The sequence below is a fragment of the Guyanagaster necrorhizus genome (assembly GCF_019112545.1).
Source record: "Guyanagaster necrorhizus MCA 3950 unplaced genomic scaffold BT62scaffold_37, whole genome shotgun sequence".
Classification (NCBI taxonomy): Eukaryota; Fungi; Basidiomycota; class Agaricomycetes; order Agaricales; family Physalacriaceae; genus Guyanagaster; species Guyanagaster necrorhizus.
Genome location: NW_025064916.1, coordinates 228,018 through 251,203, shown reverse-complemented (window position 1 = coordinate 251,203; position 23,186 = coordinate 228,018). Strand labels below are relative to the sequence as shown.

At 48.1% G+C, this 23,186-nt stretch overlaps 10 protein-coding genes across 10 annotated transcripts; 5 read left to right on the top strand and 5 right to left on the bottom strand.

Moving 5' to 3' along the window:
* Nucleotides 1–68: 68 nt before the first annotated feature.
* BT62DRAFT_997144 (uncharacterized protein) lies at nt 69–997 on the bottom strand. Its single transcript, XM_043190634.1, has 3 exons — nt 858–997; nt 357–801; nt 69–304 (listed from the first exon to the last, which is right to left on the bottom strand). Exons 2-3 carry the CDS (start codon nt 588–590, stop codon nt 242–244), a joined length of 297 nt encoding a protein of 98 aa, XP_043035026.1. The 5' UTR covers nt 591–801; nt 858–997; the 3' UTR covers nt 69–241.
* Nucleotides 998–1,244: 247 nt separating this feature from the next.
* Nucleotides 1,245–2,293, top strand: BT62DRAFT_482634 (uncharacterized protein). The gene has a single exon (XM_043181115.1). The coding sequence runs from the start codon at nt 1,473–1,475 to the stop codon at nt 2,067–2,069; it is 597 nt and encodes a 198-aa protein (XP_043035025.1). The 5' UTR covers nt 1,245–1,472; the 3' UTR covers nt 2,070–2,293.
* On the bottom strand, nt 2,222–5,925 carry BT62DRAFT_974685 (uncharacterized protein). Its single transcript, XM_043189173.1, has 11 exons — nt 5,877–5,925; nt 5,453–5,820; nt 5,225–5,398; nt 5,137–5,175; nt 4,938–5,087; nt 4,839–4,889; nt 4,217–4,787; nt 3,898–4,164; nt 3,607–3,841; nt 2,597–3,549; nt 2,222–2,536 (listed from the first exon to the last, which is right to left on the bottom strand). The coding sequence occupies exons 2-11, from the start codon at nt 5,582–5,584 to the stop codon at nt 2,439–2,441; spliced, it is 2,670 nt and encodes an 889-aa protein (XP_043035024.1). The 5' UTR covers nt 5,585–5,820; nt 5,877–5,925; the 3' UTR covers nt 2,222–2,438.
* An 853-nt stretch (nt 5,926–6,778) lies between these two features.
* BT62DRAFT_908001 (uncharacterized protein) lies at nt 6,779–7,824 on the top strand (the record flags this gene model as incomplete). The annotated part of the gene is made up of 7 exons (XM_043183692.1): nt 6,779–6,950; nt 7,000–7,086; nt 7,148–7,216; nt 7,267–7,313; nt 7,364–7,391; nt 7,447–7,635; nt 7,694–7,824. 7 exons carry the CDS (start codon nt 6,779–6,781, stop codon nt 7,822–7,824), a joined length of 723 nt encoding a protein of 240 aa, XP_043035023.1.
* Nucleotides 7,825–8,376: 552 nt separating this feature from the next.
* BT62DRAFT_937046 (uncharacterized protein) lies at nt 8,377–9,346 on the bottom strand. Its single transcript, XM_043187241.1, has 2 exons — nt 8,939–9,346; nt 8,377–8,868 (listed from the first exon to the last, which is right to left on the bottom strand). The coding sequence occupies exons 1-2, from the start codon at nt 8,952–8,954 to the stop codon at nt 8,495–8,497; spliced, it is 390 nt and encodes a 129-aa protein (XP_043035022.1). The 5' UTR covers nt 8,955–9,346; the 3' UTR covers nt 8,377–8,494.
* Nucleotides 9,347–9,522: 176 nt separating this feature from the next.
* BT62DRAFT_1080055 (uncharacterized protein) lies at nt 9,523–11,415 on the top strand (the record flags this gene model as incomplete). The annotated part of the gene is made up of 7 exons (XM_043179550.1): nt 9,523–10,362; nt 10,392–10,541; nt 10,591–10,677; nt 10,728–10,816; nt 10,867–10,947; nt 11,095–11,130; nt 11,181–11,415. The coding sequence occupies 6 exons, from the start codon at nt 9,523–9,525 to the stop codon at nt 11,105–11,107; spliced, it is 1,260 nt and encodes a 419-aa protein (XP_043035021.1). The 3' UTR covers nt 11,108–11,130; nt 11,181–11,415.
* Nucleotides 11,416–11,567: 152 nt separating this feature from the next.
* BT62DRAFT_1080054 (uncharacterized protein) lies at nt 11,568–13,978 on the top strand (the record flags this gene model as incomplete). The annotated part of the gene is made up of 4 exons (XM_043179549.1): nt 11,568–12,701; nt 13,699–13,714; nt 13,768–13,887; nt 13,948–13,978. The coding sequence occupies 4 exons, from the start codon at nt 11,568–11,570 to the stop codon at nt 13,956–13,958; spliced, it is 1,281 nt and encodes a 426-aa protein (XP_043035020.1). The 3' UTR covers nt 13,959–13,978.
* A 206-nt stretch (nt 13,979–14,184) lies between these two features.
* Nucleotides 14,185–15,604, bottom strand: BT62DRAFT_908177 (pectin lyase-like protein; the record flags this gene model as incomplete). The annotated part of the gene is made up of 8 exons (XM_043183696.1): nt 14,185–14,302; nt 14,359–14,478; nt 14,534–14,630; nt 14,684–14,868; nt 14,923–15,008; nt 15,060–15,218; nt 15,276–15,339; nt 15,369–15,604. 8 exons carry the CDS (start codon nt 15,602–15,604, stop codon nt 14,185–14,187), a joined length of 1,065 nt encoding a protein of 354 aa, XP_043035019.1.
* Nucleotides 15,605–20,074: 4,470 nt separating this feature from the next.
* Nucleotides 20,075–20,524, top strand: BT62DRAFT_868633 (uncharacterized protein; the record flags this gene model as incomplete). Its single annotated transcript, XM_043182515.1, has 1 exon — nt 20,075–20,524. A coding segment is annotated over one exon (450 nt), but the record flags the coding sequence as incomplete, so codon positions are not given.
* Nucleotides 20,525–22,084: 1,560 nt separating this feature from the next.
* Nucleotides 22,085–23,085, bottom strand: BT62DRAFT_937038 (uncharacterized protein). The gene is made up of 2 exons (XM_043187240.1): nt 22,835–23,085; nt 22,085–22,784 (listed from the first exon to the last, which is right to left on the bottom strand). The coding sequence occupies exon 2, from the start codon at nt 22,631–22,633 to the stop codon at nt 22,349–22,351; it is 285 nt and encodes a 94-aa protein (XP_043035017.1). The 5' UTR covers nt 22,634–22,784; nt 22,835–23,085; the 3' UTR covers nt 22,085–22,348.
* Between the last annotated feature and the right edge of the window lie 101 nt (nt 23,086–23,186).

Here is a 23,186-nt window from a genome sequence, read left to right as displayed (position 1 = left end):
TCTCAGAGTATCCTCTGGCAAGAACGTAGAGAGCAAATATGATAAGAAATCAAGTATGTACAACGTACCAAGAGGCAATTCCGCCGAATACATGTCGTCCTCTGAAGAATGTGTGGTACTCTCCGAGTATCGGCAATTTGACTTGACATGGCGCTATAGACGCATTCTGTGCTAATATTAAGAGGCGTTGTGGGACTGCAGCATGTAGAACAGAATCGATAGATGTTAAATCCAGTGAAATCTATGGGAGGTACAAATTGTTGTGTGCTCCGGTCATGACAAAGGATGGAGGCCAGTCAATTCCCTAAAGTTCAATGAGTGAATATGTCACTGAAGAACAAATATTGGCTACTCACTGGTAACTGACTACATACATCCCTGTAAGCTGTGAAAAATAAGCGGCAGCCGAAGCAAGACAGCTTCGACACCCCGATGACTGAAGCACTTTGGTGCTTCTTCCACCGTTGAAGGAGTGCCGCCAGCATCGCACATTCACAGTGCGGGCAGCAAGTGTATTGCTCTTCGATCCGTCCATCCCCACCACCGATGAATCGGTCAAGAAATTTCCCATCCTCGTCAGTGGTCACCATCCGACGTTTAAGCGCCCTAATTGCCGTCCCTATGTCCAACTGTACACGGCGTTCCTCAGAGCGCAGAAACACGAGCTCAGGCTGATTTCTGAATATGTGGCCACGGCGAGGCGATACCGCAAAACGGACCAATTTCGACGTTTCATTTCATTTTGTGTCTTCAAGGCCTTGCGTATGTATCGCTCGATAAGAAAAGGCACTGCAACAGTACCTGAGAAAGGATGAGCATTCATCATCTTCAACGACTAATGAGCATAATAATAGTACATGCCATCCGTGTTATCTGATGTGGGTAAAACATCCAGCGAACATATAAACGCTGCTGTGTCGGGATTGCTCAATTTCCAATTTTGAGCTATCCCAGCAAAAACTGGGGCCAACTTGTCTGCATCCCGCATACTTGTGGCAAGCCGACGAAGGTGATCGAGAGTGTTCGTTAGCTCCTTAAATTTCTACATCAGTGAGTTGGTGGCAAACATCCCTGAGGTAGACTTGCATTTGGTATGGGACCTCTTCATGATTCCTAATGATCGATGCCGGGGATCAATGAACAAATTCAAATGTATCCCAAATTTCCCAGGACTTCGGTAATCCCGGATTGGTCATCCACACGTGATCGAATCGCCTATGACTTCATAGGTCCATACTGTTGCCAGTAAGTACAGTTGTCAGTTGCTCTGGCAGCGTCGCTTCATTCCCTCCTTCTTGCGGTTCCCAACGGTTCCCTCACCAAACCGACTCTGGAGAACGTCGAGATCACCCCCAAGTCGCCGTCGGTATATTGGAACTCACGCCGCAATTGGACATGCTTGACATCGAATTCTATGGACCGTGCGATCTCATTCTCATCTTGCATACATTGCACTTTTCATAGTGGACTATATGATACAGCAACCATGTCAGTTTATGGATAGTATATTAATATTCTTCGATGCGGTGTCTACAAGATGGAGCAGCCATGTCCTCAAGCCCACCGCTATCGACGACGAGATCGCCGACCCGGCACCGGACATGCTGACACCACCTAGTTGGGGATTGACCGTACAACAGCACATCGAGGCTTTACAAAAATTCTCGATATTGTGTACGTCAACTTTGTCTCTGAAAGCAGAACTTAAAGCCAATATCGTTGTTTCTGTGTCTATTGGTTGCCTAATACAAACGCTGTGTATAAATATTTCCGTCGAACTTATCAACATAAACAAATGTCTATCAGGGAAATACTGCAAAGCGAAGACGCCCGCAGGATCACTTCAAACGCAGCCTAGCCTGGCAGCACACCAACCAGGCTTCTTCTCGAGAGAAAACCACTTTCCTCGCACAGAAAAAGCCAGAGACTTGGCCTCGAAGACCGCTGTGTGCTGTCCGTATCCAGGAGTCGCTCTACGACCCAGAAACACAAGGCCACGAACAATACACTCACCCCACAGTGACTCTTCACCCATCATCATCGACGTCGTTCATGTCCCATATCCTTGAAGGATTCGCGTCCAAAAATCTCGAGGTCAAGGCAAGCAGATCGTGTTCCACCACCAGGCTGCCTTGGAAATCGATGCGTGGATGCTTCAAGTTTCTCAACTGAGGGATTTCCTTGGTTCTACTCACTTTCGTGAGTCGACTGCTAGTCGTTGAATTACATGGTACAGGGTGCAGCTAATAGAACAGATATAGTATATTTCCATAGGAGAAATTTCTCTTGTAAGTATTGTAAGAAGCCCCGCTAATAGCCAAGACGCAGAGTGCTATAAGATACAGTACACAAACATACAAATTTAATACATTGGAGGAAAATAGAGCATAAGATGAAGATTTCAAACTGATAACAAAACCATAAAGGACTCATATGCGTTACGAACTGTCCAGACTCGTAATAGCGATCGGACAGTCCACATAATAATCAGGACATCCACCACTCCAGTTGTGTGTCATGGCCGTTTTCGCAGAAGCTGTAAAAAAACATTCAATTAGTCCATCTTCTTCCTGCGTCCTCTCAGACAATAGCTCACCAGCGTTCCTTGTCCACAAATTCCCCGTTATACTCGTCACCGCCATCCCACACGCCTTCGCCACCTCCGGACTCCCATTCGCACCCACCCTCTTTAAAATAGTGATCCCACCAGCACTCACAATCTCCCTCCTTATCGCAGCTCCCCCAACATCACCCAAAAAGCTAACAGCAAGCGCCATCTCGACGTGTATCTGCGGCTTCGGCTCATCCGCAACCGTCCTCAGGGCAGCCAAAAGCGAATCCACTACTCCGGCTTCCACCAAAACCTTCCTCGTCCCTGAACCCCATTCAGCGCAGCTAAACCTCTGTACAGCAAAAGCGAACGATCCCAGGGGTTCAACTTCATCCGAGGGGAGCACGCTCGGTAATCTTGCAAGACCGCTGGCGATGCCAGCATCCAAGAGTATTTTGGCAATGTCAGCGCTATTGGGACGCATCATGCACCCCACCGCACGCGCAGCCCACAATAGTATCGAAGGCTCTGTTGATGACGCGAGGTGCTGCGAGATCCACCCCACACAGCCCGCTTTAGCAAGTGTTTTGCCAAGCTTGATCGACCGAGCTATACGTGCGATGGCATACAGTGCCGCAGATACATCATTCGGTGAGGCATTAGGGTCAGAAGACGCGCGCCTCAGATACTCCACAATCTGCGGAATGACACCAAGGTCATTGAGCTGGTCCGCCTGGGCATCAGTGTGAACGAGAATGCCAAGACACCATGCTGACATCCGGGCGGTGAGCATAGAAAACCGAATACCCCGTTCGATGAGCATGCGGACCAGGTTTCGCTTGATCAACCCCGCTGAGATTTCAGGAGTACGGCACATGCGATGCAGACACCATATAGCGAGGGTGACAACATCTTCCGAGAGCGATGAGACGACTAGCTCTATCAAGGTGCTGACGGTGTTGGTGCGGAAAATCGTATTGGCACTGATTGAGTCGTGACTGTAAAGGAAAGCGCCGATAAGGAAATGTGAACGAACAGACAGTATATGGACTTACGCGACAAGACCAAGACTAGCCAGAACTATCTCCAAACCCTCACCGTCGGCGGCTCGTATTTTGAGAAGATAGATCAAGATTGGAACGATACCCGCGGTGACTAGTTTCTCTGCGCCTTTCTCGGACTGGGCAAGGAAATGCACCTTGACGAGACAGGAATCGATCATGTCGCGACTACGAGTAGATTGGACTTCCAATTGCAATGCACCCACCAAAAAAACCGCGTTGACAGGTTCTACACAGCACATACGTTAGCAATACTGCTAAGATTGGTTAGGCGTAAAACCTTACGTGTAACGCTGGCACCAGAAACCTCGTCGCTACGAATAGACTGTCTGTCCCATGACGTAGAGCCATTTTGGCTAGGAGCATAACCACGCCGGTTCGGTTGACGTGTCATTATGGAGTCGCTCCTGCCCAGACCCATGGGAGGCACAGACGACGGTGCATACGTACCGAGCCCACCAAAGCGCTCGCCCTCTTCAGGGTACACCGGCAGATTCGGAGAGTAAGCCTGTCCAAACGACGAATTTCCCATGTCCCAAGTTGGCATTGGATCTGCGAGATTTGGAAATGAGAACGATTAGATACTTTTCAACAAACGACATACCACGATAAGACGAAGATGGGAGGGAACTGGGCCGGGCAATGCCTCCAGAAGGGTGAGGTGAACTGGAACCAGTAGATCGTGGACTCGCGCTTCGTACGCCGCGCGGAGGAGACAAATCGAATCGAGCCGGTGCCGACTCTGGCAAGACGGAAAATGCTGGAGCCATCATAGATGAAGATGCTTCATACGTCGGCGGACTTATTTCCAGTGACCTCACAGACTGCGTCGGACTTCTGACCAACCCCGTCGTCATATCGTTAAATCTTGAGGAAAGGGCCCTCATGTCCGATGGACTTGGGGGATTTAGAACATTCAGTGTTTGTTGCCTCTGGCCTTTTCCTGGAGCATTGTCGGGAACACTCTGCCACAATCTAATGATGATGTCGAAACTTGGCCGAAGACGAGACTCTTTGTGCCACGACTCTTCGATGATCCCCCATATGTGGTCGGTCAGCCCGACTCTTGCTCCGAGGGCTGGGTCTGGACGATCAGGTCGGCTGTCCTCATATACAACGAGTTGGTATATGTGCTTTTCGGGAAGCACGCCCCACGGAAATGTTGAAGTGAAGAGCTGCAAACGTTGTTTGAAATTGTCGTGGAGATAAATTGAAGCTGTACGCACCTCATATGCGCTCATGGCAAATGCGTAAACATCGGAAGGGAACGACGTCGTCTACAGCAACAGATGAGATGGAGAGTCACATCGCTGGAGTGTGCTCACCCCTTTCCAGGCTTCAGGACTGTAATACCTATGCGCTTCTTTGTTCCGACTTGGCTGAAAATCCACCATACTCCAATCAGATATACATGCATCTCCGGCATCATTGATAAGAATATTAGATGGCTTCAGGCCCCCGTGTACGATGTTGCACTGATGAGATGGTGTTAGAAAAGCTCCCCAGCATTATATCATGACGTACTGAATGAAGATATTGCATACCCAAGGCAGTTTCAAAGACCTAAGACGGTGTAAAATATATAGACATCCGCAGGCAGAGCTATACGTACGATTTTACGTCGATCGACATTCGGATTTTCATCCAAGTATTGGCGGCTGTTCCCATGAAAATAACAAGGCATGACGATATATAGCGGATCTTGGTCATCGGGAGACATGCCAAATAATTGAGAGAGATTCGGATGACTCATGTTCTGCCATTGCTGTACGCGACGAAGTAAAGTCTGCGATGAGACAGAAGGTAAGTTTCTGCCCTCCAAATGGGAACATAGACGTACATCAGGTGAGACCTCATCACTTAGAACCTTGACCGCAACCGTACCGCCATTCAGAGTTCCTCTGAACACACTACTAGTTCTCCCACCACCCAGACGCAAATCCTTGTCATAAGTTATGTCTTCGTGAATCATTTGTAGAAGAGAGAAGGCGGCAAAAAACGGGTCGTATCAGTCAATAATTTAAGGCACCTGGCGCGCAAATGAGATACAGAAGAAATCTGTACAGATGAAAAGCCTTTTCAGGTTTCCATGGCCCGACTTGAGGTCAGTTTGAAAAGATACGGACCGGGTGATCGTTCCTTATCAAAGGTAGGAGTTCGTATTGGTTTGTCTGGTATCTTGATGATCCGAGAGAGCCGTGCTGGGCGCTAAGTGGCGGCTTCCGATGAGACTGGAACACAGCTGAGGCTGGGCATTCACTCACAGCCCCTCTTCCTCAATTTTGGTTCGGATACAACGGAAAGAGGACGATATGGCGTCGACAGTGGGAGATAATCAAGAATTGCAGCAAGTCAGGCGTAACTTGGTGATGGGAGAGTTAGAAGAAAGGATGGTATCGGCTAGCGGCAGTCGGCGGGCCGATTGAGACGAAAGTCCAAATATGGGCACTTTTAGTCTAAAATGTCATTTTCGGCCAATGGCACTTTCCACTTATCCATTTTCCATACAGCATCCATTCTGTGTATTCTGTCGGCTTTTACGCCTTGCCCTGCAAAAAGAGACTCGACGATAATTGCTATGTCTACACTGCCTTGAATGGGGGGTGAGCTTACGACCGCTGAAACGACCTCTAAATCCGAGTTGAAAAGGGGGCTGATACATTTTTGCTCTCTCGAACACCTGCGTAATAGAATTGGGGCCACCATTGGGTTCGTGCAAGTAACTGACCTTAAACAGATACTAACTTGCCGAAATTCCTGAATCTTCCATATGTGCACCCAACTGCAAAGCGATACTTGCATGTACTGTATTTATCGGAGGCTCGCGTTTCACGGACTGTGCCTTCACTAAAAATACCGTCCGCTTCCCAATGTATGGGTATATCATTTCCCAAACCAGATGTATCATTTGGCGCGGCCACAGAGTCAACTCGACGGGTCTCATGGAATCTCCGACCGGGATGTTCTTGTATAGCCGAATGCGGTTCGAACTCGTTCAGCTGAATAGTTTAGGTTCATGATTTCAACTCTATACTCTGAGCAGAATCCCATTTATGGGTGGTCTGCCTGTGAATGGCGCTTCGTCACTTTCTCCTCAACCACGATGTCCATCTACTCGCCGAGGACCTTTGTTTCTACGCTACCTGATCCGGAAGATGTCTCTACAATGGACCCTCATTATGGGAAGTCGAATGATGACACCTATCCTGCTAATCGACCGTACTTCGACGTGCCTCCACCACATGCCGTAACGGAACCACGCCAAAAATTTGGTGCCTCGGTTTATCTTACAACAAGCAGCATCGTTGGGTTTAAGGAGCGGTTCAGCCTCTTATTCTGTAAGCCTGGTTAACCTCTAACACTTTCTCTGGTTTTGATAGTAATCAGTCATCATTTTCGGGGGCGCTCTCGCAGGATACTGTCTCCATGGCGCACGGACTATGAATTTCGCGTTGATGAAGAAATACTCAGCAAGTGATTAATAGTATTTTGATTTTCAATAACTCTATCGACTGATTGTTGAGCTGCTCCTTAGGTGAATGGTTCTGGTTTGGCAAGGAGCCATTCAAAGCCAATTATGCGTTACACATATATACCGCCGTCAGTGAGTCACTGATTTCTACACTTTATCAACAGCATTTTGATAAGGTCTAGTTGGCGGAATATTCTCTCTCTTTCAGTTCCTCCCAGCAATTCGACGTGTAGGTTCTGTTCTCATTTTGAACACCTCTCTTCCTGATCTCTACATAAGCACGCTATACTTGTGCACCGTCTAAATGGTACATTTACTTCTGCCCAATCAGCCATATATACATCTAACTTTCTGCCATGCAGGATATTTTGTCCTAATACTATTGGTCCCCTCTAACGTCTGCGGCGCCATCATAGGCTACAGGGCTTTTGGCGGAGAAGTAAACTCTCAATCAGTGTATTACACCCTCGGCATACTCTCCGCCGGATGCCTTATCATGGGGTTATCAAATGTGAAGAAGAACACAAGAGAACACCGCAAGTGGATGCTCCGTACGTATACCCCAGACGTGCTTATTAGAATTACTCAACCCTCTGAACAATTGAATAGGTGGTGTGGTGATATTTAGCGTGGTCATCACCACACGTCTGATGGCCCTAGCCGCCGAGCAAATAGTAACCGACATTGGGAACTACTACACTGTGCGTGCGAACACATGTTGTGATCTTTTCAATGCATAGAAGCCTATCAGGTATTCCGATGTGACGAGCTCCGCTCCATCCTTACCAACACCACTACAGTGGAACTGCTCTTCCCCACCTGTATCGGTGAAAATATAGACCTCTCTCACACATTCGTTCCCGTCTATGCTGACGCCCGCGGCGATGCCCCCTACTCTATCGCGGCTACTCGTGTCATTCAGGGCATGTGTCTCTGGTTCGCCCTATTCATCCATGTTTTTGGATGTGAGGCATATGTGAGTCCTTCTCAAAATACACCTCAGCTCGTTCAGCTCACTCTCGCCATAGCTCCAAGCGACAGAGGAAGCGAATTATCAACGCCGCGGTTATGTTCTTGAGCAGAAGTCAGAGTCATCTTTGAGCTTGAATCGTTTTCCCCACAATGCACTGTAGCAGCACTGAGTATCAATTGGCATGCTTTATGGTTTGTTGATGGTGGCAACAGGCTCCGGCTTTTTTCAGAAATTATTTATTTATTTATAAAAATAATGATCGTTGCTAAATTATTCAAACTTCACACCTTAGCTCGTAGCTGAGAGCAGAGACCATTGACATTCGGGTATCGCGCTAGCAAGAGATACGAAAATCTGGGTAGTACATGTATTGATACAATAGTAATACTGAAAGGCTACACGTCACTATTGGAGAGGAAGACAGCCTGAGAGTCAGGTTACAAGGCCATCGAAAATCCAACTATCGCCGGCCAGAGGACAAAGAGGAGCCTAGCACCGAAGCGACGCGAATGAGCAGCAGAATACGGACGCGAGTCACCCGAGGTCGTATCTAAGGGGTCTGCGTATGCAGTCGAACCTGGTCGCGCTGCAATTCTCGAAGAATATGAAGGGCTGCTACCAGTCTCAGCTAGTGTAGTTGTGGCTTGAAGAATGAATTGGGTGACAGGGGTGGTTTCCGCGGATGAATCAGAAGAGGGGGCATTGTAGGAAAGCGGGAGACAGACGGGAAGATCAGATATGCCTGCAATCGTGAAATCGGCAGTGTAGACGATATTTTTTTGGGTCGGATTCGGATATCCAACGCATAGTACTATTAGAAGATGTTAGCGTTTTCTAGCGAAAGAAAAGAACAGAGAATAGAAAGAGAGAAGGACACTCACTAATCGCTGCCTCCATATTTAAAACATGGAGAGAGGTAAACGGTGTATGTGTGTAACTGAGTATGAACATCTGTGGCAAGGGTTGCTATGTATGTCGATCAGTGCAGCAACAATACAGACATCGTTCGTCGGTAAAGGCGAAATCGCAGACAAGACAGATCACATACATCATTTCCAGCAAAGAGCTCAACTTTGAATCATCCCATTTCCTTCGCGTCCTTGAGCGTCGAGCGCCAACTGAGAAGGGCAGGTTGGTTGACGTCGTATACGGCCGCCGCGTTGGGCTGGGTTGGATAGATGTCCGCGCTCGCTGTTGGGATGTAACAGACAAGAATGACGAGAATGAACCAAGTGAGAAAGGTTTGAAGAACGACCGGCGATAGGCAGAGAATGGGAACGGGAACGGACATCGTGGTAAATGCTAAGTTGGATTTCCAGCTGGATCCAGGCTAAATTAGTCGGACCACGGTCACGGTCCGTAAATTCCGGGTGGACTGCTATCTCTCAATGTCATCGTCATTGATCCCACACCTCATCCCTGAGGGCCAGTTCATCTTTCCTCTCCTCTTCCGGAGATTCGAGCTATGACAACCCGAGAAGGTAATGCAGACTCTCTTGATCCCCGTGACTCGACGGAGAAACTCGCAGCGCTCAAGCAGCAAATGCTGAGTGTTATGGAACGCACCTTTAAGAACCGGTACCTCCAGCCGGACAAGCTGACTCTGGTGTCACTTAAACTCGTGCAGAATTTGGCGGACCATTCGTCTGAACAACGGGGTCACATCATCGCCTTCTTCCGAGCGCTCGCTTTGTGTCACACAGTCCTTTCCGACAAACCCGAGCCCCAGGAGTTACCGTATCACTTGGATTATAAGGCTGAATCGCCGGACGCGGCCGCGCGAGACATTGGGTTCCCCTTTGTCAAGAAATCGAAGGATACTTTTGACACAGAAGTCATGGGCCAGTCGGAGAAGTACACGCTTTTAAAGGTCCTCGAGTTCAACAGCACGAGGAAACGAATGAGTACGGTTTTCCGATGTCCAGATGGACGGTTGATCCTTTACTGCAAGGGGGCGGATGGTGTTATTTACGCACGCCTTGCACAAGACCATGACCCCGTGCTGAAAGAACAGACGAGCAAGGACATGGAGATGTTTGCTAACAATGGACTCCGGACGTTGTGTATCACATACCGCTGGCTCACCGAGGAGGAGTATTTGACATGGTCTAGAAAGTATGACGCTGCCACTAGTGTCATTGAAAACCGGGACGAGGAGATTGATAAAGCGAACGAACCTATCGAGCACTCGCTGCAAATACTTGGAGCTACCGCTCTGGAAGATAAGTTACAAGGTGTCCCAGAGGCCACCGAGGCCTTTCATCGCACCGGGATCAAGCTGTGGATTCTGACAGGTAAGGACGTGGTTACGTCAGATGTCCCGACGGGAGCAAGAAGATAATTGGTGCGGGGAAGGATGCACCAGCGTACAAGTTGGCGTTCGCCGGCTCAATGGGTGTGGACATTAAATTATTCGTGGACAGTTGCAGACCCCTTGCGTCGTTCTATCTGGTGGTATTGCTGGTTTCGTTGGGAATCCTGGAGGTACGCGTTACGCGTCATGTCCCGAGGTGCACGCGTCTTTATCATGTAGATCGTCATGGTGCGTCTCCAGGGAGATTTCGCGAAACCACTGGAGAAGAGATTCAACTACAAGAACTGCATCGATGCACTGTTTAGGGTAAAACTGCTCGTAATCTCTCGTCCATGACGAACTTGTCGGATTCATAGATGGTCCGTGAAGAGGGTGTTTCTCTTGGTCGTGGAGTGGGGCCCAACATGTTCCGTTCCATTCCAATGAACGCCAGTCAGCTCGCTTCGTACGGGTATCCCTTTGCTCGCACCACACAGTCTTTAAACATGTCATCAGATATGATTTCTTCAAGGCTGAGCTCTTGAAGACTCCGTATTCCACGACAACATTCTTCGCCATTTCATGGCGAGCTTTGCTGTAGTTCGTAGACCCTTACTTGTGCGTTCCGTGTGCTAAAACTATGTAGGGTACCGTCGTGACGATCGTCTGCTCTCCCGCTGACATATTAAAGGTTTGTACTCTTTTCGATTCGCGCAACGGGGCCTGACAGGACACATTCGTTAGAGTCTCATCATGAACGCATCAGGACCAGGATCGAATGTGAGCTTTTCGATCTTCTTGTTCTGGCTGATCTGATTTTCTGTGTTTAGTCTACTCTTGGTGTCATCAAGGGTCCAATGTTCATGTTCAAGGGCTTGTTGCCAGCTTGGACTCGTCTGCAACCGACGATGATCCTCATCTTCTTAACATTGGAACAGTTGAAGAACGGGGTTGATTTCTCGAGAAGCAGGGGGTATACCTTCTTGTGAGGTTCGATAGATGTGAAGTGTGCTACTAATATTAGCGATGTATACCAGAGTGGACATGAATCTTGTGAATTTCGATCAATCAAATGTCAAACTCTCAGATGTCTGGAGCGCACTTTATCACCCGAAATTTTTGTCTCATAAGTAAATTAGGAAATAAATGTCTCGGTCACGGTATTTATAAAGAGAAGGACCTCAAAGCCCCTGCCCTGAACTTTGTCCATGACTACCATGAGTACCTCACAATCTACCCTACAACGTGCAGTTTGGACACCTAGATTACCGCTGGAGCTCACAGATCAAATAATTGACGCTCTTTCCGATGATGTTTCCTCTCTCAGAGCTTGCGCATTATCCTCTCGCCAACTCCTCTGCCACAGCCATTATCACCTATTCCGCGCCGTATGCTTCGATTTCATCCCACATCGGTCATTCAATCACTACGAAAAATTCTCGGAGAAGTGCCAAAATGTGGCGCCACTTGTAAAGAGTCTTACCTTGAGGAGCGAAAATGATCCCCAGGACATAATCCCCTCTCGTACATGGGTCACCTCCGAACTGCAGCTGCCTATCGTCTTTGGAATGATGAAGAACTTGATGTCCTTGCATCTTGTCAAGATGGAACTAGTCGGCATTAATATCATCTGGCCTGAAGTCGAGGAATTGGAAATGAAATGTTGTTCTGTGACGAACCTTGGCACCTTCCTCAGCGGGTTCCACAAATTAAAGAAGCTAATGCTTTACGACGTAGAAATTGTTGAAGAGACATCTTCATCATCTTCAGTTTCTCTTGACCTTGAAGAATTAGTGATCACCCAAGGCAACACCCAATCAGACGCACATACTATCAAGTGCCTCCTCCCGCTCCTCTCCACGCCATCCCGTATTCGACGGCTTACCTACCCACTTTACTATCCAGTGTGGAACATCCCACAATACGACGTGATTCCTTATACGCACCTGGATGAGTTGTTTCTAGTGGGAGCCTCCGATCCAAGGAAACCTGTTCCGGATATCCAAAATGTTACTAGGCTTCATTTGCGTGTGTTCACCCCCTGGTACTTTTGCTGGAATCTGGGGGATGAATGTGAAACCTATGACAAGCTAATAGATTGGCTCATACACCTGCTACACAAAGCCCAAGGGGGGTGCTTAAAGGAAGTCGAATTGGAGTATGACCTGATTGGCATATCTGGGAGTCCGCACAAGTGGGCAGAGCTTGATGCAGTTCTATCGAAGATGGAATTGAGCAAGGTTGACCTCGTGTTCAGCACAGCTCCATATAAGTGGGAAAGAAGAGAAGAAGAGAAAGCCAAGTGGAAGCTGGAGGGATTGAGATACAAATCTGCTGTGTTCTTTGAACAAGTTAGAAGGCATGGGTTGTTGACAGTCTACAGAAAATACTAAGTTATGTTTGTATGTTTGCTACTATCTAGACACTGCTATTGCATTTTGGACATTGAATCAGTATACAGGATACAAATAATACAACTTGTGTTTTTCATTATTATGAATCAGAACATATATATCAGTGAATATGCTGAAAGGTTATGAGTCACAGCTGTGGGTTTCAACCGCCTTTCATGACTAGGATCGCGACAAGATTAAACCAACAGTGAACACCTAGCAGTCCTTGTCTTCGATTCAATAAAAATACATCACCATTTGAAGGTGTCAAAATTTGTGTTTGCTGCAACCTGCAGCATTCCAAGCGAATTGGTTGAAGCCACGAGGAGAAGGCCAGTGGAAGCTGATTCGGCTGTTCCTGTAAACAAAATCAATCCGGCCGCCACTGATGGGTAGTCAATGTCTGGATTATCGCACTATACAGATCACCACTAGCAGAAGCCGCATTTACAGCCTCGATAAGCTTATCCAAAGCATCGCTTGGTACCGTGGAGAGTAGTCCTATCCGGGGGAAGTCCACAGAGGGGTAGGGCAGCTTGCCGTAATGAAACGAGGACAAGGCACTACAGTCGGTGTGTACATTAAACTGGGATCAATAACCAACGCTGGCGGAAGACAAACCTTTTCAAAAATGGATCACCAGCTGTAGAGATAGCTTTTACTGAGATAAGGGAAGGGAGAAAACTTGAAGAAAAATCTTGCCGTGAGTTCAGATTGCTCTGGGCAAGTCGGCGCCTTGACATTTCATGTGCCTGGAAGAAGGAAAGAAAGCAAGTCCGAATCGTAAGGATCACGCTCGTTAAACGCGTGGGCCGGTCCCGCCGTCCCGAGAGACAATCTTGCAATAACGATTTTGCCAAGACCAATAAAAGGTCCTCTGACTTTTCACCCGCCCGCCTCTCTCATAGACAACCTGTTATCTACTCCGATTTACTACTTCATGTGCCTCCCGTAGTTGGCCTGTCGTGATCGTATGTAGCTTTTATTCCAATCGTTGTTAATTTTTGTTCTGACACATTCGTAGAGAGACTAGGCCGAGGGCATTTACTGTCTTGGATCGTGCACGTTGACCATTGGTGGTTGCCAACCATATCATCCTCTCTTCTGCGATCTTCCTACGCCAACCTCGTGACAGTGTGGTTCGGTAAGCAGTCGTTTTGCATATCAATGAACGCGTACTCATATCAACTCTTCGTCGTGGTAGAGGATCAATGACTAGCATATCCTTTATAAATAGATACTGAAGTATCGCAGTTTTAGCTCGACTTGGTGTACAAGCTTGAGAACGATATGCCGCTCAATGGCACAACAGAACATCAACAGAGGGAAATCCAGCAATATTGGCATGTTTTCTGGGCACCCCAGAAGCGACAAATACGGATATTGGTGTTCGCTCTCAGGAATACATGACGCCCTACACCAAATATAAATAGGTCCAAAGTTATAGGTAATCGCTATCCACCCAATCGGCATAGTCACTACCCAAAACGTCCGATATCGTGTAGCCGCTGGTCGAAGTAAGTGTTGTGGCAAAAGATGCGCGAGTGCCAGAAGCGCCGCTTCCTGGAAAGAAAATCTCAGGCACGAAACATCTTCAAGATGTAGCAGCATCAACGTACCAGTACTTTCGTATTCAGCAAAGGTGACATGATCGGTGTTGGGTTCACTGCTGGACCATTCTTCCCATCCAGCACTGTTGATCAGATTTCCGAGAGAGCAAGATGTATAGACGACCCTGATGATCGATGCTCAGCAACATACCATTATGCACAGAACATTGGGAGGCATACCGAGCATAGTCTTCCCATGGGCGTCCAAGATATACCTTCCCTTTGAGAGATGTCGTCGCCGAGCTGCTAGTAGTGATAGTCGCTTTGTTGATGACAACTGAGAGCAACAGTAAAATCTAAATGCGAAATGGACAGATTTAAATGACTTACATAGACTTACTCCGGACGACGATGAACGTCCGTTAGCGGTGATCGCTCCAGCACCTACGGAAGCAATCACGTTGTAGTGGAAGTATGCCCGCGCATATTGTCCAAAAATGTAGTCGACAGCTCCCTCAATGTAACAGTAGCCATAGAATTGGTTGCCCGTTTCGGCGAGTACCGTGTCCTGATAGCTGTTCGCTATTGGTCAGGTACTTGCATTGGAACGGGATATAAGAATAATTTACCTGTAGAAGCCCACACCGTAATAACTTTGATTTGACCCATATGCACTCAATGCTAACGCCTGACCGTTAGTGCTGGCCTCACCAAACTAGAGAACATATGATCAAAAAGTATGCTCATGAATCAGTCACAGGCGCACCGTATTTTTCACATCAACGTTGTATAGGGCAAAGTTATCCTTGTGTACACGTAGTGTCCCAGTCAAATCATCAGTGCCCGCTGTGCCAAGAGAGCTCGAATATGTGATGGTAACCGTATTGCTCGTGTAGCTGCTGGTATCGGAGGTCTGGCCCATGATCTGAGAACTGGATGTCAGTGGCGCTGGCCGACTCTGGCGTTACAACAGTGCACATACAGTCGTTTGGCCATCCCGATCAATGTAGACTTGTTCATTGTAGGTACCTAAACAGACAATCAGTCTCGATACCAATATTCAAGGAAGCTAGACTGGCCTTCATAAATGAAGATAACCTGATCAGTATCGTCGTCAGGGAGCGAGTCCACTGCATCCTGAACCGTGCTGTATTCTCCCGACGACGCTCCACTAGCTCTCACAACGACAGAACCGCTGGGCGCAGAAGTGCGGCTATCTCGCTTGACGGCGGGGGTCGCCTCCACGCCATTGGCGGCGAAGATAAAAAGAAGGGAGAAGAACGTTAGGGCACGGATGGTAAAGAACGCCATTTCTGTTTATAATGGCGTTCCCGCCATCCTTAAATACCAAGCGACAGCGGCTCTAACCTGGATCATCAATGTTGTTTGACCAACCAGGCGCAGCAGAGGGACCAAAGTATTCGCATTCAGAAGATTCCGTCCGAGGTTCGACCGAAGAAAGCAGATGTTCATGACGTTCGAAATTTTTTGGCGTAGCCAAGGTACAGTGCTAGGCCAAGCAGGATACGGTCCGGGCGCAAATTTATTTTTCGCTTATTCCAAACGAACGGTTGAAAGAACAAAAATTAGTCAAGTGGGCATTGGGCGCGACTGAAATATTCCGGATTTTTGCAGATCTTTTTCCTGATTTTTTTCGAGATCGTAAGGAAGGTTGTCACTTCTAAATTCTGCTCTCGGGCCGGCTGAGCTTCCTCGTCGGGTTCACGTGCCACGCGTCACGGTCCGGCGCGGATCTGGCGGCAAACTCGGTCTGAGTTGAACATTTTTCAAGCAGAATCAAACTGGTGCAGTCTACACATCTAGCACTATTCATGCTCAGTTGAGAGCCGTAACTATTAACTTGGAATACCTTTAGCAGTTCCTCAGTTCCTTGTGTGCAAGCCATTGATTATATGAGACTATGACCGACAAATCTACCCTTTGGGCTTCCGCACAAGAATTCAAAATAACTACTTTGCCTTTCATCCATTGATATATGAAAAAGAGCTTTCCAGTACTGCTCAGGCAATATTGAGGAGGGTGGATAGAGAAATACAAATCAGATGGACATGCCTCTGTGCTGTTGGATTTCATGCCCTTCCCACTCCACATTCCCGTATGTCCAGAGAAAATTTTAAAGCAGCGTGAAGACATATCGCAGGGCTTGAACCTCGGAACACGTTCGAGATCTCCCTCAACTGCTAGGCACTGAGTCAAAGAAAAGAGGTGCACGTATGCAAGCTCTAATTCTGAAGGTTGTCGCGGAGAGGAGACATGAACGAAGATTAGAGTCGGTGGTGCGTGAGTAGTAGAACGAAGAAAATTTACTTTACACGATTTCTGGGGGAGCGGGGAAGGAAAACAGATGATTTAGGGTCGATGAGTACGTGTCTTCTTCCCGAGTGGATAAGCCAGGACCGAGGTGAGTAGTGACACATTGTGTTTCATCCATTATGGAGCCGACGAGAGAACGTTGGAAAGGATATTGAGCAAGGTGCAGGACTCGACGTTAGCCTCGTTCTGTCTGCTCAACCTCTGTCATGAACAGATGCAGGTGTGTAAGAAGATCCAATTGTTAATCGGGGACTTGACTTGGGACCAAACTTTGATGAGAGAGACGAGAAAATCCTTCATGGAATGGAAAGGGACGCGGCTTGTTGCATTACTGCGCTGTCGAAGGCATGCATTTGCGATGTTCCTGTCGCACTGTATGATGAGCTTGGAGGTCGGTATATCGAACGCCCTGAGCAATGATCAGAATACAGTCTAGACGACTCGGATAATAGTGAGGAACACCCATTCCGTACGTTTTATATATCTACTGCCGAGGCTGTCTGCTATTCAAATCTGAGCATGTCATGGAAGAGTGTATAGGTCGTCCACTCAGGATGCACTAGGAGTGTTACGTTCGGCAGCTGCAGCGTGACGCTTAGTACAGGAGATTTCCTTTACACATTGCAAAATTCGCAAGTTTTACTGCCGCAGAGACATTTAGGTCACCTGTAGCAGCTTCCTTCCTGTACGAATTACTTAAATCTGTGACTTGCAGACCCCACAACAACTTGAAATGGCTATCGGAGCCTCGGACCGGAGTGACAACAGCCACGTGCATCGTCTGTCACACTACGTGACGACAGCTCTACTTGTTTCCTTATCCTCAGAGCCACCGTCACGAACAAAGACACTTCACTAGAGTAAATTCTCTTTTGTGTATCCAATCACATCGATTTCTGATATCTACGATATTCTCAGGACTGTATGGCCGATGAAGCTTCTCAATTTGAAGTATCGGAGCCAGAAACGCAATTCGTCCCAAAAAGCGATGATGAAGAAACCTTGTGGACAGTCTTGGAGATTCTGCAGGAGAAGGGAAGACGCTACAAGGTGAGATGGGATGGCGTTGACCCAGAAACCACAAAACCGTGGGGGCCCTCCTGGGTGTACAAACACGATTGTACACCAGACCTTGTTGCAGAATGGAAGAGGAAAAAGTTGAAGAAGAAGAGAAATTGTCAGTATCGATATTTTATTGATTTTCTCTATCTTATTTGTGTCAGCCACAAAATCTCTTCACGGTGGATCCGCTATATCTCGCATTTCGAAGAGCGATACTCTTTCAAAAGCTTCCACTGCGTCCTCTTCGACAGCCAAGCCACATAAATTGCGCCAAAGTGTAGCTAACCATGAGATGGACTATAACTCTCCTCCAACGGCTGGGCCTTCCAAGCCTCGCCAGACATTGACCAAGAAATCTCAACCTCTACCCGAACCTGAATCCGAGTCTGAAGGGAGCGATACCAACTCGATCCAGAGACCTTCTTACACCCCGAAAAAGCATAAGCGCGTCTCCTCCGATTCTGATGATCTTCCGGATGTTGCCACGCTTGTTCGCAGTCCATCCAAGAAGCGGAAGCTGAACGAACCTCCACGTCGCAACGGTAGTGGACGTGATAGTGATTCGGAAGATCAAGCGCGTGGTAGTATGGGCCCTCCTCAGAAAAGGAAGAGTATTTCCAAGGGACCGACTGAAAATGGAACGAAGCCGGGTAGGAGTCGTGAAGCGTCTGCAGCATTCAGCGCCGGGAGGAAATCACCATCAAATTTGGAACATGATGCAGGTGGACGTGCCGGGTCTTCGAAGGTCAGCAACAGAGGGTCGATTGGGAGTAGCAAACAAACTTCAAGCCGTGGGCGCGCCCTTAACGGTTCTAGAAAGTCATCTTCGAAGTCCATGTCCCGGGCACCATCTCGGTCCCCATCAGGTGAAGAAGAGACATCCGTTGATGCTCCTAATGTAGAGCCACCTTCGAACCCTACCATCACGGTTTCGACAAAGCGGTCGGATCGGATCTATCGAAATCTTTCGCCTTCAACAAGTCTTCGTCTGAAACAATGGGAAGATGATCTTGCGTTGATAGATAAAGAAAAAGAAGAGGCTGCTGCAAGAGCTGCTGCTGATACTGCCGCCTCCGTACCGACCCCAGGTCAAGATGGAATCCCCCCTCCGTCATCGCCACTACACGATCAGCATTCTCAGCCGAGCCCTGGCAATGACTCCTACCGCAGGGGTGTTATTCCAGCAACAGACACCGAGTCTTCGAATAACACCCAATCACAGTCTCGGCAGATTGAGTCTCGGCAGATTGCGTCTCAGGAAAGCCACCCATCGCCGCAAAAGACTACATCCCTTGTCAAAAACATGAAAGGAAAATCTCCGTCTAAGGCTAATCTTAACGAGAAACCCAAAGGTCCAATCCCTCAGGTTTCGCCATCCAGGTTTTCCCCTTATCTACGTTCTCAGCCTGTTGGTGAGAATGGAGAAATACCGAGCTCTATTGAGCAGTTTAGCTCGCCTGTGAGACCCTCAGGAGAGGAAATTGTGATGAGTGCTAGCGCCATCGAAGACGGCCGCGATGAGCAGCTGCGCGATCGAGGCGCGCAGTTGGCTGAAGAGGCCCGGACGAAGATGAAGGGCCCTACAATAAAGAAGCTCTCGCTATTGGATATCCAGAGACAATATAGAGAGAAGGAAAAGGCCAGGGCCAAGGGGAAGGGTCAAGAGCAAGAGAAGGTGCAAGTCATTGAATACTCAAACTCGAACGAGAATACGCGGACCGACCCGGACGATGAGGCTGATGACGATGACGGCGCGAGGCCTAACGACGAGAGTACTAAGGCGTTGCTTCGGCGGGAGGAGGAAGAATCATCGCAAGACATCCTTGCGGAATTGGGGCGTGCTCAGGCTGGTCCCAAGCCTGTTAATGAGCCTCCGATCGTTCTCGAAGCCAACGATGTCCCAATGCAAATTGACGAAGTAACGGTGAGCTCTGGTTCATCGATCAATTTCTGTACGGTTCTCACTGGTTCATCAGGACTTAATGTACCCCACAGAGTCCTACATTAATGATGGACCACCTCATGCTACAACAAGCATAGGACTCAGTGGTGAAGATTTAGTAGTGCCCGCATTGAAACCAGCCGAGAACGATAATCCGGTCCCGCCTACATCGCCTCCTCCACCAAGAGTGTTGGAACCACGAACTTCTCGGCTATCGCCTGAGGTATATATTTCTCTGCTTCTTATCTTCAAGTAGTTCTTACCGCCACTCGTAGGACGAGCCTGAAAAAGATGATCTACGGTCTCAGCTAGCCAGGGCTTTGAAAGTCCTCAACGCCAAATCAGAGGAAATTGTCAACTTGGACCGTCTGTTGGTAGTCGAGCGTGAGAAGAATGAGCTTCTTCAGAAGCAAACGACAGTCCAGGTGCTCGATGAGCAGTCCGAACGTGATCAGTCGACCATCCGACTGCTCACCGTTTCGCTCGAGGATGCAAATAAGGCCAAGCTTGCAGCAGAGAACGACCGAGACTTCGTCAGGGAGCAGTACATGAACGCATCAGCATACGTTACCACGGTGCGAAGCGAGAATGCCGAGCTGGAGAAACGCGCGCAAATTGCTGAAAAACAAGCAACAGGGGGCGTGGCGCTTATTCGTGCGACATTTACGGAGCGCATCAGGTTTCTGGAAGACGATGTCAAGTCTTGGAGGCAGATGGCTGACTTTGCGGTTGCCAAAGATAGTCGGATGAACGATGATATCCGACGGCGTGCGGCAGAAGCGCCTGAGTTGGAGCATCGCAACGGGAAGCTGAAGGAGGAAATTGACGAGCTCAACGCGCATATCGGAGAGCTGAATACCGAGCTTGCGAAGAAAGACGAGGAGATTGCTGAGTTACATGTGCGGCTGGAGGCGGAGATCTCGGAGTTGGTATACCCATGCCATTGGCGACCGGTGGGTGGAGAGGGTGCATGTGGGGCATTGCTAAGAAGTAAGGAGGTAAGGCCTTTTTTTGAATGGATGATGTAGACACTGAACACATCACATCGTTGATAGGAATTGGAAAAACACATACTGACGGCAGCAGGACATCTATAATATTTCTGTCCGTTGTATCTCATATCATGCTTGTCTCATAGTTTGACCTTTGGTTTCTGTACATCTACTTATGTGGTCTTGTGGTTCTCATGTACATTTATCTTGGTGGCGTGGGGATGATGGTCGCTCTATCTTTTGTCATCACTGCTTGGCGATATGAAGTACGCGTCACTGAGATGGTACGTTTTCGCTTGATATTCTTATCTTAAGTTCAATGTTGAATAGACTATTGTCAGACATCCAAACGGACTCCAGCAGGCTCTACGTTCGTCCGGGTGGAATTGAGCATACGCTGTGGGAGAACCAGTGGTCAGTCGTACCCTATGGTCTGACAGTCGAAGGCCTGAAGCGCGTTCTGATCATACAATTCTGTGGATTTTGCATTCTAAAATGCGTGATTCATATACGTACGTACAACGATGTGGTGTACGTGGCCTGATATTGGTGTATTCTATTTAAAGACGCTTGACTTTCCGCTGATGTGCATGTTCGTTGTTCGGCAAATTGAGATTCTCCCGTATGATCACCCGCTACTTTCTCATGCATAGATACTAAAATACAACAGTAGACTTATTGAACCTGAGCTATCCTGCTACTAGGTCCAAGACTCTTTGGCCAAACAATGCATGCAGTTTTTGTTTCTGATCCCTCTCGCTGGGTACACTGCATCATCCCTGTGGGACGACGACAACGATGCTATACAGGGAGCTGGGTACCTTCATGCGTACATGACATGGTATCCGAGATGCTATCATGGGGGGAATATACTACCGCGGACATTTTTCATGTATCCTTTGCATCAGGACGTAACTGAGTCAACGATACGAGGCAGGCGCACTCGTGCAGCCATCCGACTTCCATTCCACGATGCATGTTGATTGCTGTCTATCCGAGTTGACCGTCGTTTTGAAAGGACCCTCTTCCTCAAGTTTGCAGGTTCTGCCGACGGCAATGCTGATGGATCCATCATAACGGACCCGGAGGAGGTTTCTCGCTCTCAGAAACACGGCCCTCAACGTACTGTCTTCTAGCTAGCCGGTGTCTTCAGCGTTGTACGTCTACTTGTCAGCCACGGCCTTTCATCTTGTCAAGTCAATATTCTACTAGCTCGCATGCCCCGGCGGTCCACGGATCAGAACCTGCGTAGGCCATCTTTCTTCGGCGGAACATCAGCCCTGTGGATGTGCTGTTTCGCGGCTGGGATTTGGTCCATGAATTGGTGGTGATCATCATTGGTGCACAGACCACCGGGCGCCACAGATTCTTAGATCCCGCCTGGCCAACAGAACATTCGATTTTGACAGTGTGATGTTAGTTTCTGTAGGTCATCCGACACATTTGTGGTCATTTAACGTTGTCAATTTCAGATTCGAAGATGAAAACGGCGGCGCAACGACGCAGGGTGAGGGCCGTCGTGTGTTTTTAATGTATGCTCACATCATCACAAAGGCAGGGTCGTTTCATCTCCCAAGACGTTGCCTTTGCGACGAACAAAGTTTGATGATGAACGCTTTGTCGGTTCAAGAGGCTGGATAATTGGTGAGACTTTTTTTCCTGTTATTTTCTCTCCTTTGTCTTCTCCGAGAGTGGGTCCCTAGGTGAAACTTACTGCATTTCAAGTTATTGTTCTCCCCGTGTCCGCAGTGTCAATATTGTCAAGGTGATATGCGACCCTTGCCCTTGACCAATACCCCTTGCCGATCGAAATATTAAAAGGCGGATATTATAGGGTCGGAAGGCGTTATGACGTTCGAGAATGGGGCCGATAATTGCGATCGCGTGGGGCACAAACGAGTCGTACCTTGCTCCTGTCCCTTTGCCGATCGCTTCTGTGGCCAGAGACAGCAGACAGAGGAAGATTGTACAGCAAGAAGCTGCAAGACGTTGGTGCCGAAAGGAATACATGCTGATAAGAAGCAGTTACACGTTCCCTCACTTTTACCGATCAGACAAATGGGATGTCGAAAAATGCCAATGGATGACAATATTTTGCAGGACGGACGATCATTAACAATACCCAATACGATACAAGATTTGTGCACGATATCTAAGAGTAGTGAGTACATCTTGCCAAATATACTAGTACAACATGGTGATAATCCCAAGGATAAACAGATCACAAGAAATGTGATGAAAGAGAGACATCGAAAGGATTAATCCACAAGATGAATGGTAGGCAACGTAAGTGGCTGTTTATCGACGATAGAAGGGGGACGGTGCCATGACTCTGCTACGAGGTGCATGGGGTTCACCTCCTTTACCGTCGATGTGCGGGTGGCCGCGATTGGAGGCTGAGAGCTGAAAATTCGAGTGGAATAAGGATATGATTAATGAGAATCAATGTACAGATTAACTCACCGCCAACACAAGCATGCTCTCAGCCATGCACAGTCCATGTTATGACACCGCCATACTCGCCGAGAACAAATGCAGAGGGAATTGAAAAAGGTTTCCGAGA

What these genes read in the sequence shown, in the direction of transcription:
- BT62DRAFT_974685 (XM_043189173.1), bottom strand. Translation starts at nt 5,584, where the DNA reads ATGATTCACGAAGACATAACTTATGACAAGGATTTGCGTCTGGGTGGT. An exon ending in GTCCTGAAGCCTGGAAAGGG is followed by an intron (nt 4,890 to 4,937) that starts GTGAGCACACTC and finishes CTGTTGCTGTAG; the next exon opens with ACGACGTCGTTCCCTTCCGA. An exon ending in TTTGTGGACAAGGAACGCTG is followed by an intron (nt 2,537 to 2,596) that starts GTGAGCTATTGT and finishes GTTTTTTTACAG; the next exon opens with CTTCTGCGAAAACGGCCATG.
- BT62DRAFT_482634 (XM_043181115.1), top strand. Translation starts at nt 1,473, where the DNA reads ATGATACAGCAACCATGTCAGTTTATGGATAGTATATTAATATTCTTC.
- BT62DRAFT_937038 (XM_043187240.1), bottom strand. Translation starts at nt 22,633, where the DNA reads ATGTATTCCTTTCGGCACCAACGTCTTGCAGCTTCTTGCTGTACAATC.
- BT62DRAFT_997144 (XM_043190634.1), bottom strand. Translation starts at nt 590, where the DNA reads ATGGTGACCACTGACGAGGATGGGAAATTTCTTGACCGATTCATCGGT. An exon ending in ATGTATGTAGTCAGTTACCA is followed by an intron (nt 305 to 356) that starts GTGAGTAGCCAA and finishes ATTGAACTTTAG; the next exon opens with GGAATTGACTGGCCTCCATC.